Source organism: Lingula anatina, chromosome 4 (assembly GCF_051362555.1).
Source record: "Lingula anatina isolate TDL-2025a chromosome 4, LinAna3.0, whole genome shotgun sequence".
Taxonomy (NCBI): Eukaryota; Metazoa; Brachiopoda; class Lingulata; order Lingulida; family Lingulidae; genus Lingula; species Lingula anatina.
The window spans coordinates 650,001-662,500 of record NC_141770.1 but is presented as its reverse complement, the minus strand read 5'-3'; the positions used below and the strand labels follow the sequence as shown (position 1 = coordinate 662,500).

At 38.4% G+C, this 12,500-nt stretch overlaps 4 protein-coding genes across 4 annotated transcripts in view; 2 read left to right on the top strand and 2 right to left on the bottom strand.

The window, feature by feature from the left end:
- LOC106172802 (tubulin beta chain) overlaps positions 1-1,869 on the bottom strand; it is a 3,954-nt gene extending 2,085 nt beyond the window's left edge. Inside the window, exons 1-2 of the mRNA XM_013553707.3 lie at positions 1,681-1,869; positions 219-327 (exon numbers count right to left, since the gene is read on the bottom strand). Of these exons, the coding sequence (XP_013409161.1) occupies positions 219-327; positions 1,681-1,737 (166 nt within the window). The 5' untranslated portion in view covers positions 1,738-1,869. The remainder of the gene's footprint in view (positions 1-218; positions 328-1,680) is intronic.
- A 413-nt stretch (positions 1,870-2,282) lies between these two features.
- LOC106172845 (tubulin beta chain) lies at positions 2,283-5,571 on the bottom strand. The gene is made up of 4 exons (XM_013553756.2): positions 5,385-5,571; positions 4,756-4,864; positions 3,546-3,901; positions 2,283-3,378 (listed from the first exon to the last, which is right to left on the bottom strand). The coding sequence occupies exons 1-4, from the start codon at positions 5,439-5,441 to the stop codon at positions 2,563-2,565; spliced, it is 1,338 nt and encodes a 445-aa protein (XP_013409210.1). The 5' UTR covers positions 5,442-5,571; the 3' UTR covers positions 2,283-2,562.
- A 1,368-nt stretch (positions 5,572-6,939) lies between these two features.
- LOC106172852 (tubulin beta chain-like) overlaps positions 6,940-12,500 on the top strand; it is an 8,272-nt gene continuing 2,711 nt past the window's right edge. The window contains exons 1-3 of the mRNA XM_013553766.3: positions 6,940-7,128; positions 8,928-9,036; positions 9,617-9,972. Coding sequence (XP_013409220.1) covers positions 7,072-7,128; positions 8,928-9,036; positions 9,617-9,972 — 522 coding nt within the window. The 5' untranslated portion in view covers positions 6,940-7,071. The remainder of the gene's footprint in view (positions 7,129-8,927; positions 9,037-9,616; positions 9,973-12,500) is intronic.
- Positions 9,981-12,500, top strand: part of LOC147762008 (uncharacterized) — a 4,095-nt gene continuing 1,575 nt past the window's right edge. Inside the window, exon 1 of the mRNA XM_087010295.1 lies at positions 9,981-12,500. This exon is cut by the window's right edge and continues 1,575 nt beyond it. Coding sequence (XP_086866421.1) covers positions 10,895-12,500 — 1,606 coding nt within the window. The 5' untranslated portion in view covers positions 9,981-10,894.

The following is a 12,500-nucleotide window of genomic DNA, read 5'->3' as shown; positions in this document are numbered from 1 at the left end:
TTTTTTTTTTGCCCCTAGTCCCTAGATAGTGATGAGACAAAAAAGCAAAGAGTGAAAAATTGCTTTTAAAAGGTTTAAATTTGAAAAAAAAAGTCTGAAATCAAATTTAAAATGAATACATTTACATAAAAATAAAAATATAAATACAGCTCTCTACTAGTAAACAATCTTACAATAAATGAACACAACATATTTATGAGTTTACAAGTATCTCTTACCAGTGGCTTCATTGTAGTAGACGTTGATTCTCTCCAACTGAAGATCTGAATCACCGTGGTATGTGCCAGTTGGGTCAATTCCATGCTCATCAGAGATCACCTCCCAAAACTAGAGGAATACATAACATAAATGTAAACAATGGCAAAATTATACTCTATATTTGTTAAGGGGCTGTCAAAACAGAAGGCACAAGTTGGTATTCAGACACCAGCTTTCAAAAACCAGCTTTCTTTACAGCAGGCATTTTCTTTAGTTTTATTTTCTAAGATTGAAAATGCTTAAAATACACCTGAAAACATTAAAAAAAAAAAAATAAATAAATAATTAAAAAATAAATAATTGACCATATTTCTATAATTTTGCTTAATGGTCTGACTGATAACTTGTAAGCTTGTCAGAATGGCTGGGGCGAATTGGAGATTCTTCCAGGGTTCGTTGCAAAAGGAAAAGTGCAGGGAAGATTTGCCTAGTTTGGAAAGCATGAAAATGTAGTTTCTGATAATTTAAAATATATAATGGCTAAAACTTATAACTTGAACACTTTAGCATACTGAAACATGCAAAAGAAGTTATTTTGTTGATTTATGCTTTTCACATGGGGATAAAAATAAATAATATAAATATAGATTAACAGAATTTAAATTAATTCCTGTTTACATTTTAATCTGCCCCCCCCCCCCACCAACAGTTCATGTATGAAGATGCTGCAATAATCTCTATTCAATACTATTTTTTCTAATCAAATAAATCATAATCTTGAATTTATACTTTTTTACTGTTATCGTCATTCAGTTTTATCAAAATAATTAAAAATTTTATTTATATCACATGTGCAAGATACATGTACCACATAGGACTACCAGTATTAGAATTTTACATGCAGTACTGTGGCTGAACCAAGACAACATCTCAAGTTCAAAATAAAGTCACTTTTAATGAATGAACATATTTTATGTCATGCCAAAATCATCAACTCTGCCAAAAAAAAAAAAAAATAAATAAATAAAAATAAAAAAAAGTCTGATGATTAAAAAGTATGAAAAGAGGCAAATCTTGAGCTTGATTAAACCATACAGACTCGTAATATAAATTAATCTAGGAACAACCATAATAATACCGGGGCATATTAGTAAAGAACCAGTGACAGCAATATGCATGTGAATTATTTTATGTTAAATTTGCAAAATGTCACGGTTGTGCAAACAGTTCAAGCCCAAACGGAAACAAACAAACAAAAAAAACCTTCTTAGCCACTACATCCGACCGTATTTCGATTTTGTGTTTTGGAATGTGAAATTAATTACTGGTTATCTCTAAGTGTCACAATTTACACAATAATATTGTACTAACGAAGTTTCACCATTTTATCAGGAAGTAGAATACGCGCCACTGACGTGTAAAAGTTTTAACTAACTACTTGCAAAATTTTATCAGTAACATCAGCTCTCCATATGTTTATACCTTGGCACCAATCTGGTTACCACACTGGCCGGCTTGTAGGTGGACAATTTCCCTCATGTTGAGTAGTTTTAGTTGAATTTGTTTGGTGGGTTATCTTCAGGGATTCCTCCTGTTTGTGACCTAACCCAGCCTAACCGGTTTTTCTAGTATGCCGTCACGTTGTCTTTTAAAAATAGATGGCACTAGCAACACAATGGCCAAGATAAGAGCAATAGGGTCGCGCGACAAGGTTATTTTCAGTTGCACCCTCCGCAAGGTGTCGCCTGTGGTGGTGGGGAGGGGGGGGGGGCGCGTCACAGCCCATATGGTTACTGTGGCCAAGGTGACAGGTACTTCCTTGAGGTCAACATCGCAAAGAAAGTTCTGTTAAATAAGCAATGCCTCTCATCTAATAACTTTGTTTCAATGGTTTAATTTATAAGGTTTCAGTTTCTACAAAGTCAGTAAAAGGGGAACACGTGTGTTAGTACCACCAACCGAGTTTTCACCGAGGTGAAGCAGTTAATTTTTCGTCTTGAACCCAGATCTTCTATCCCATTCTTTTTTTTTTTTTTTTTTTTAGAAATTTTGGCTATGTATTCTTAACAAACACAAGACCTATGTTGTTTAAAAAATTAAAAATTTATTGCATGATATCATTTACCATTCTATCTCTAGCGTTTAAAATGAAGAAAAAAATTCATAGCTTTCATTTCAATGGAACAGTTGGGTCTGATAATGAATAAGACAGCATCAATAGAGATGCAACATGCAAAATGACAAATGTTTCTTTTAAAGTGACATGATTGTCAGAATGAATTTTGGCTTGATTATGAAGCAACAGGAATGTCAGTTTCAGATTCAATCATATAACTAAAAGTTTCAAAGTTTATGAAAAGACATTTATGCTTCCTCTCCCTCCTCCTCTTCATCAAATTCACCCTCTTCCTCAGCAGTGGCGTCCTGGTACTGCTGGTATTCAGACACCAGATCATTCATGTTGGACTCGGCCTCAGTGAATTCCATCTCATCCATACCCTCACCAGTGTACCAATGCAAGAAAGCCTTACGACGGAACATAGCGGTGAACTGCTCGGAGATACGCTTGAACAGCTCCTGGATGGCAGTGCTGTTTCCAACGAAGGTGGCAGACATCTTGAGACCACGTGGTGGGATGTCACAGACAGCGGTCTTCACGTTGTTGGGGATCCATTCAACGAAGTAGCTGCTGTTCTTGTTCTGCACATTCAACATCTGCTCATCAACCTCCTTCATGGACATGCGGCCACGGAACATGGCAGCAACGGTCAGGTAGCGGCCGTGACGAGGATCGCAGGCAGCCATCATGTTCTTGGCATCAAACATCTGCTGGGTCAGCTCTGGAACAGTCAGAGCACGGTACTGCTGGCTACCACGGGAGGTCAGAGGAGCAAAGCCAGGCATGAAGAAGTGGAGACGTGGGAATGGAACCATGTTGACAGCCAATTTACGGAGATCAGCATTCAGTTGACCAGGGAAACGGAGGCAAGTGGTGACACCAGACATGGTGGCAGACACAAGATGGTTCAAGTCACCATATGTGGGTGTGGTCAGCTTCAGGGTACGGAAGCAGATGTCGTAAAGAGCTTCATTGTCAATGCAGTAGGTTTCGTCAGTGTTCTCAACGAGCTGATGTACAGAGAGGGTGGCGTTGTATGGTTCTACTACTGTGTCAGATACCTGAAAATTGAGAAAAAGTCACATGAGTCACGGTACAGTACAAGGGAACAAATCAACAGATTTTGATTAATGGGAATTCAATGAGAAATACTACTAACACAAACAGCAAAATCATAACAACAGGAATTTGCAACATTGTTTATGTGGTGTAAATATGTAATATTTACCTTGGGTGATGGGACAACTGAGAATGTGTTCATGATTCTGTCTGGGTACTCTTCTCGGATCTTGCTGATCAGCAGAGTTCCCATGCCAGACCCAGTGCCGCCACCAAGGGAGTGTGTCAGTTGGAATCCCTGAAGACAATCACAGCTCTCAGCTTCTTTGCGGACTACATCAAGCACAGAGTCTACGAGCTCAGCACCTTCTGTGTAGTGGCCCTTGGCCCAGTTGTTTCCTGCACCACTCTGTCCAAAGACAAAGTTGTCTGGTCTGAAGATCTGTCCAAAAGGTCCAGATCTGACAGAGTCCATGGTGCCGGGCTCGAGATCAACAAGGACAGCACGGGGGACATATTTGCCACCTGAAATTCAAATAAAAATCTTATAATTTTTGCTTAATTTTATGTTCATTATTCACGTTATTTCCAGATGAAACACAAAAATATTCATGTGTTTCTGAAATATTGATTTTATATCCCTTGGGGTTGTTTAACCTTATTACCTCAAATTTGCAAGCTGTTATAGAAATAAATACTGTCTTAGCACAGAACCACACATGCTTTAAAAAGCTCCCTCTAGTTTCATTACAACTTGTTTAGACAGAATCTTTCTCTATTGATTTAATTACTCAAGTATATAAACCTTCACCAAATTGGTCATTTTCACCAACAGAAGCACACCTTATGTATGCATTGATTATTTGTACAGTAAGCTACGTCAATAGAAATATTTGACAACTGACTGAACATGAATGTCATTCAATCTTTCTTATGTAACACATGCACAATAAGCGTGTATATACTAAAGTTTGTTGAACAGCTATACAATTCTGTTGAGGTCCTTAGCAACACGAAGTAGCCATGTCCAACATTTTCCCATTTTAATTATCCTTTTTCATAAAATGTACTGTTTAAAACATATTTAAGTTTAATTAAAACATTTTGCATCAGGAAAATCTTGATGGGGCAAATAACACATAGTTGTTTCACCAGTCTATTCGAAGTAAAGTTCTTTTTCGTAGTCAAATGTGATTTCTCCAAATTTATGCCACATAGCAACAACCAAACATGCCTCCATTTTTAAAAACCTTGAAATAATGAGTCACCTAAATGTAAACTCACCATGCCATGTGACTGATATATTAATATAGCATTATTTTATTTATTTATTTTGTAATTTATATATTTTATTCAAGTGTACACTTGAAGATCCTTACCAGTAGCTTCATTGTAGTAGACGTTGATTCTCTCCAACTGAAGATCAGAATCACCGTGGTATGTGCCAGTTGGGTCAATTCCGTGCTCATCAGAGATCACTTCCCAGAACTAGAGGAATATAAAAAAGTAATAATTTATAAATCATAAAATATTCCCGATAGTGATAGTCTTATTCAAAGCAAAGTATAAAGTTAATAATCATCTGTGCAAATTGAAGTACTTTCTTTTTTAAGTCCAAATTTATCTTATCAAAATTACGAGTGCCTGTCAAAATAATTCAAATTGATGATAAGATTCCAAAGGCCTGACACAGATTTAAAGTTATTGATTTAGTCAGCCTTAGCAACGGACTTTTTATGCAAATCACTCCCGGCAGTTAAATCCAGTTCCAGGCAGTTTGAATTATAACGTATGTGATTTGTATCTCACTGGTTGCAACAGCAAATTTATTTTAAAATAGAAGAAACACAAGGCGTTAATTAATAAATCAAATGTAAATTTCTGGAAACTACTCAAGTCCTCGATTCAAGGTCGTAAAGATGCCGGCGACAGACTGCAACCGCGCCAAACATAGCGAAGAAAAACCGCACCTTTAAAGTTGTCACTCATCTAAAGACGAGACGCTTACCTTGGCGCCGATCTGGTTGCCGCACTGGCCGGCTTGCATGTGTACAATTTCCCTCATGTTGATAGTTTTTTCTAGCTGAAGTTGAGTGAGCTTTAGTCTTCGAGGTTTGCGTTAAGTGTTGCTAGCAATTGACCGTCACCTCTTTTATATGGTCAACATGAATGGCGGAACTCGTATCCTTCCGCATCGGGTTTGAATTTTCATCGAAATGCTTTTTGCTAATACATCACACTGGAATTTAAAGGAAAATGACATATTATAAGTTACCATACACAAAAATTATGCAAAACATTCGGAATTATGAAGAAATGCTATATTTAATGCGCACTATTTTGAATGCGGACGTTAATTTTAGGTTGTGATGCTGTGCATAAATAATTCACCCTATGACAACCGTTACCAATACAAAAATCGATCAATAATCGATCAACACTTGTAAACATCAACAGTGACAAAAGGGAAATAGTTCCGATAAGGCTTTTGACTCGTATCGGTGTTATTATTTGTAATAAATACTAGGAATCGGATATATTGCAGATTAACTGCATGGGAGATAACCGATTCAGAGAATTTTCCCGCCATTGTCGTTTATGAATTTGAATTTTGTATTTGAACGATGACAGCGGGGGGGGGGGGGGGGGGGGGGGGGGGGGGGGGGGGGGGGGGGGGGGGATTTAGAGATGTATGATTTTCGATCTAAGTATAACTGAAACATAAACATGTGTCAGTGTAATTGAATGGTTTTTATTCCCAATAATTATTATTGATTATAGGTTCTGGGGTAAAATAATTAATTAATATGTTAATTATTTGCATGTGCATCTGAAGTGAAATACAGTCTTTATAGGTCTCTATAGGAATCTGTCTCACGCACCGTTTGTCACTCATCACGGGGGGTGGGGGGGGGTGTTAAAACAATAAAATTCTCAGTTATTTTAATTAATTTTAAGACTTTCTTCTGAAAAAAAAAAAAAAAAAAAACATTTAGCTGCCTTGTGATCTCTCCTAGCTACTGCATGTGTGTGTGTGAGTGTGTGTGTGAGAGAGAGAGGGAGAGGGTGTAATTAACTTAATTGGCAGAAGGCGTGGTTCCTTGTAAACAAACTAGCTGTTAGCGTGTAAAATGTAACTTGGTTGTTTACCAACATTACATATAGCGTGCATATATGAAGTATACTATATAGAATGAATGAATGTCTAGATTTTCTTAATATTTGCCTGAATTTGGAAGGAATAATGTAGCAACCGTTTCATGAAAATCAAACGGACACGTTTCATGATAATAATAATCCTGTATATACCGAGTAGCTTCCAAAGCAGTATGCTCCTTCGAATTTCCTCCATTCTTAATGACACTTTAACCCCAGAAGAGCGGTAGAGGTGAAGCTCGTATTTCTCACTTAATCCCCAATTAAATATCTACGAGTCTTGGTCAAAATCAATCCAACACGGCCCACCCCACCTCCGAGCTTTGTCAGTTTCACCCCAGCACATGCGCATCATGGCGATGACCACGCGAGCTCATGAGCATAAAATATACCGCACCAATGAGCTCGCGATCTCGGCGACATGATGTCACAATGCCACCGCTGTCCATATAAACGCCGCTGAGTCAGCCCGTTCAGAAACTCGGAGAACGCTGTCCACGGAGAAGGTGCATTTTGATTATTCCTAAATCTCTAGAAACATGAGGGAAATTGTGCACATGCAAGCCGGCCAATGCGGCAACCAGATCGGCGCCAAGGTAAGCAAGATGTGGATTATCAGTGAAAGGGCGATTTTTATTGAAAAGGATGGGATATTCAGTCATGAGCTGTCATTTTCGCCGGTAACCGGCTCTCTGGGTGGTAGGAGTAAGCGCGGTCCGGCCCATGCCTCTGCCCCGCCTTTTCTGCTTTATAAGCCTCTCTTTGGCGATTTTTGGTAATTATATGATGTAGTGCTTAAAATTGACACTAGTTTCATTCAAGGTTTTTATGTTGAAGTCGGGATTTTGTGCAAAATGTAATTTTCATTTCTAGTATATACCGCGGCCGAGGGGGGATGCCGCGCGTTCCTTTTCCCCAGTTCATTATGTAATAATATAGTCCACGTAATTTTCAGCATTTTATCTGTCATCAGTACACATTTTTCTCAACATTTAAACAGTCGTTTGTTTAATTCACACATTTCTGTGCAAAAATTAAGAGATTACTCATATCTACATAAATTATGCATTCAAATTTGCCCAGCAAAGGTTAAGGCAGATCTGTCTTCTTAGCAGCTATTGATATTCATGATAATCAATTCCTTGTGGATTTATGTTAATTGCATGAAGGCTTGAAAGCTGTAGAAAGTTTTGAGTGCCTTATCAGACATGTCATCTTTGTTGTAATGTGAAATGAAGTCTATGACAAAATAAGATAGGATAGTTCTTTAGGTTTCTTTCTTTTTCATAAAACTGACAAATTTATATCCAAACATAGAAATGAAAAAAAAAAAAAAAAAAAAACTGCTATGTTACTGCTCTTTCCTTCACAGATGCACACGCATTGTAGAATTTTCCATATTTTTATCTAGACTTTAATAAAATTTTAATCCCATTTGGATAAATGGCATCCTTCTTCTGTTACTGTACATATTTGGTTGTCAAAACAGAAGAAAACAGAAGTTTATCTGCAAACATCATTCTACTCCAATCTGCTAGACTGATAAGTCATAATTCAGCTGGGGAGTTGATAAAAATTCCAACATTTTTGTCTGGCACAGTTTGCAGTTCTGATTAATAAATGATGCTAAGAACAAATTTGAGCCGACTTCACATGGTTATGTAATATTTTTCTTCCATAGAAACCAGTACAAGTGTTTACATTTATATTTAGCAGTGTCCAAATAACAGCGGCTTGGGAAAGTGGTATCCAACTTTTGACAGATGATTTCAGATCAGTAAATTAGTGGTGTACAATATTAATGAAAATTTGTGGCAGCCTAACCCATGTTATGTTGGAATTATGAAGAAGTGATGACAGATATATTATATTAGTTTAAGATTGATTAAAAGTAGATTGTTCTCTGAGGGTGTTATGCAGAAAAATCAATTTTGTTTACTTACTTTATTAGAAGAGTAGTTAATGCCAATTTTAAACATAATGATAGTGGCATATTTCCAATGTAAAATACTCCATTAAAACTGGTAGTAATTCATTAACTTTGCCTTTCCCCCTCCAATTTGTTACAAAATGACCATTTCATTTTAAAGCCTCTAGGCTTATCTCAAATATCAGTTTATATTCTTATTGTTATAATAATTATTATTAATTAGGACTAATGCAATTGAAATGTTTTAAATGTGACAAACTAGAATTAAAGTCACATAGGCTATAATTTACAGATCTAACATTTTTTGCTGCATAAAACATTTATCTCTGCTCTGAATGATTTAGAATTTCTTCAGTTTGGCTGTGGTTACTTTAATTGGATAAGTGTTTAATTAATCTCCTCGCTAATGAGAAGCAGTGTATCCCTGTAAATCAAATGTGCATGTATATTTTATTTTCATTCTAGTTCTGGGAAGTAATTTCCGATGAACACGGAATTGACCCAACTGGCACATACCACGGTGATTCAGATCTTCAGTTGGAGAGAATCAATGTCTATTACAATGAAGCCACTGGTAAGTAGCAGATGATGGCAGCTGTGAATGAATTAATCAGATTCCTGGCCAGCCTCGTAGGCTCTGTTCTCACAACTTTTAGATCGATCTATCACCGCGGGGAGTCTCACTAGATTACTGTCAGATAATCCCCCTTAAGTGTCCGTCCCCGCCTACTACAAGCTTTAAGGGGTAATTAACTTTCGTGTCCGCCCGGCTGACAGCTATTTAGCGTGAACCCCCAGGGAGTTAGGTCGATCCAATGTAGGTCGATCTAATCTATGAGAATGGGGTGTTAGACTGTCTTATCTCTAGAGGAATCACCATTGTTGAAGTTGTTAGTTATTGATGGAATTAAAGGCATGTAAGCCTATGCTCAGTGATGCTTGCTTGCTGTCCTGTCAGGAGTGAAAGTGGTATTGATATGAAGGTGGTCATTCTAATAACTTTATCACTTCTGTATGTTGAAAAATCTATATATATGGGTCAGTAAAGATTAACATGTGCAGCAGTTGATTACTGGTGTATTGTTTATCAGCACAGTGTGAATTTTCCGCATCCTATTTCTCTTGCAGCTGATATCGTGATTTGTTCTTTTTAGGTGGCAAATATGTTCCTCGTGCAATTTTGGTTGATCTTGAGCCCGGCACCATGGACTCTGTCAGATCTGGACCTTTTGGACAGATCTTCAGACCAGACAACTTTGTCTTTGGACAGAGTGGTGCAGGAAACAACTGGGCCAAGGGCCACTACACAGAAGGTGCTGAGCTCGTCGACTCTGTGCTTGATGTAGTCCGCAAAGAAGCTGAGAGCTGTGATTGTCTTCAGGGATTCCAACTGACACACTCCCTTGGTGGCGGCACTGGGTCTGGCATGGGAACTCTGCTGATCAGCAAGATCCGTGAAGAGTACCCCGACAGAATCATGAACACATTCTCAGTTGTCCCATCACCCAAGGTAATATTTATCATAATTTAATTTATCTTAATTTATCATACATGTTGGGTCAGCCAATATTAGATAAAGTGACCACAGACAGTAGACATAATCCCTAAGTTGTCCTGCCTCCAGGGGTTGGGGGGGGGGGTGGTGAACATATTTACTGCCTGTGGTGAATCTTTGTCTGATGACCTGCAAAGCGGGGTCACAACTAAAAAGGTCGACCCAGTGTTTGTGTCAATGCCCCACCATACCTGTCATCTCTCCCAGCCAACAAAGATTGCACAATTATTATCAATTTTAGATGATGATTCATCTGTGTTGCCAATTCTCATGGATCTACAACCCATAACAGTACTAATAAAGGGTAATTAACGTGAGACACGGCACCTAAAAATAGGGTCTCTGGGAGTCAAAAATCAATTTTCAGATTCTTTCATTTTCATCTTCCTAAGTGTGTATATTTTCGGAATAAACAAGTCTAACAACCAAATTGAAAGCGTAAGAGCCTTATTTTTGCTCATTTTTATGAACAAGGTTGAAAAAAATTCAAAAATATGATCAGGTTATCTCGTAATTAGCGCAAATTGACGCTCCTCAAACTCCGGTATCGATGCAGGAATCGTGTTGTATTTGGTATGGCATGAGACGTCAATCACTCGTTGTGCCAGCCCATATGCCCATATATGGCTGCTATAAATAGAATTCGCGCGAAAAGTGGTCAATTCCAGTGAATTTTTGGCTCAGTCGGGCTTGCCGATGCCTGACGGAAAAATATGCATGTCAATTTCGAATCTGATTGGATTAGCGTAGCCACGTGACCGCTTCGGGCAGTTCCGTTCCTAGCAACGCCTCGAGGTCGATTGCGTCATTTCTATTGTGCGAGGCACTTAGAGAACAATAAAGGTGAATAAAGGTGAATATTTCACGTTTTTTAACAATGCCTAAGGTTAAAAAAGTTACGCTGAGGCGGAATAAACAACTAGCTGCAGCTAGAGAGTTACGTAATGCACAAAACGAAAGTAAAACGGGGACAGTTGAGGGAACATCGCGACGGAAGATAACTCGCTGTCGTAGTAGCACTAGTAGTAGTAATTTTGACTCATGTGTTAACAATACTGCCAATACTAATTCTCAATCAAATATTTGCAGGTCGATTATTGATATTGCTCAACTTAATGACCTTCTGTCTGATTTGTTGTGTCCTCAGTGCTCTACTGACACCCTGAGTGTAAACATAAGTGGGCAGAGCTATGGGTTCAGTAATCCTTTGCAAATAAAATGTCACACCTGTCAATTCAAGAAGGAGGTATTTTCTTCTAACAGAATAGGAGGGTCTACAAGTCATAATGTTGGGTTTGAGATCAATGACCTTATGGTACTCTTTGTACATGAGTTAGGTGCAGGTTATGCAGCCCTGGAAAAATTTTCTCAGTGTCTTGGGGTATCTAATATGCATCTCAAAACATACCAAAAAACAAACAAAATAGTTTCTCAGTCACACATAGCTGAGGGCAGCAGAGTGTTGGAAGAAGCAAGGGAGATGGTAAGATCTGCTTACATTGAGCTTAATCCTGATCATGATCCTCACAACCCACTGGATATAATGGTAAGTTTTGATGGCACTTGGCATAAGAGGGGGTTTACATCTAATTATGGGGTGGGAACATGCATTGATGTCCTCACAGGATATGTAATCGATTATGAAGTGCTCTCAAAGTACTGTCATGCATGTGCCATTAGTGAAAATAAATTGAAAACAAAGGTAATAACCCAACAGCAGTTTGATGAATGGATGGAAGAGCATGTAGAAGATGACCAGTGCTCGAAGAATTTTGGAGACTCTTCTAAGGCCATGGAGAAAGAGGCAGCTCTTCGCATATGGAACAGATCTTTGCAGTTTGGTTTGAGATATACTGAAATGCTGTCAGATGGAGATTCTGTGGCCTATTCAGCAGTTTGCCATGCCAACCCCTATGGAGACGTGACCATATCAAAACTGGAGTGTGTGAATCATGCACCTAAGAGAATGGGCACTGCTCTGCGGGAAATGTCTAAAGAAGCGCGTCTAGGAGGCAGAGCACCAGGAGCTCTCACAATAGTTAAATGCCAGAAACTACAAAATTACTATAGGGGTGCTATTTTAAGTAATCTCAGTGATCTCCCTGCCATGAAGAATGCCATATGGGCCACTTTGTTCCACTCCATGTCTACTGATGATGGCCCACATCACAGCAGGTGCCCCATGGGTGAGGACTCATGGTGTTTTTATAACCGAGCAATAGCCAAAGGGGAGGAACCCCCACCACATGAAGGGAAAAACTCCACCTACTTGTCTTACAAATCAGCCCAAGCCCTTGTGCCTATCTATAAAAGAATGACTGATGAGAATTTGCTAAAAAAAATGGCCCATGGAAAAACAAGTAATGCTAATGAATCCCTAAATAATCTCATCTGGGTTCATTGCCCCAAAACCGTGTTTGTTGGCAAAAACAGAGTGGAGTCTGCAGTTGCCCAAGCTGTAGGTAAGTTTAACAGAGGTAACA

Excerpts from the sequence above, each read along its gene's own strand:
- LOC106172845 (XM_013553756.2), bottom strand. The coding sequence starts at position 5,441 with ATGAGGGAAATTGTACACATGCAAGCCGGCCAGTGCGGCAACCAGATC. Across the intron at positions 4,865-5,384 it reads GCAACCAGATCGGCGCCAAG|TTCTGGGAAGTGATCTCTGA; the intron begins GTAAGCGTCTCG and ends ATATTCCTCTAG. Across the intron at positions 3,902-4,755 it reads CTACTACAATGAAGCTACTG|GTGGCAAATATGTCCCCCGT; the intron begins GTAAGGATCTTC and ends TTTGAATTTCAG.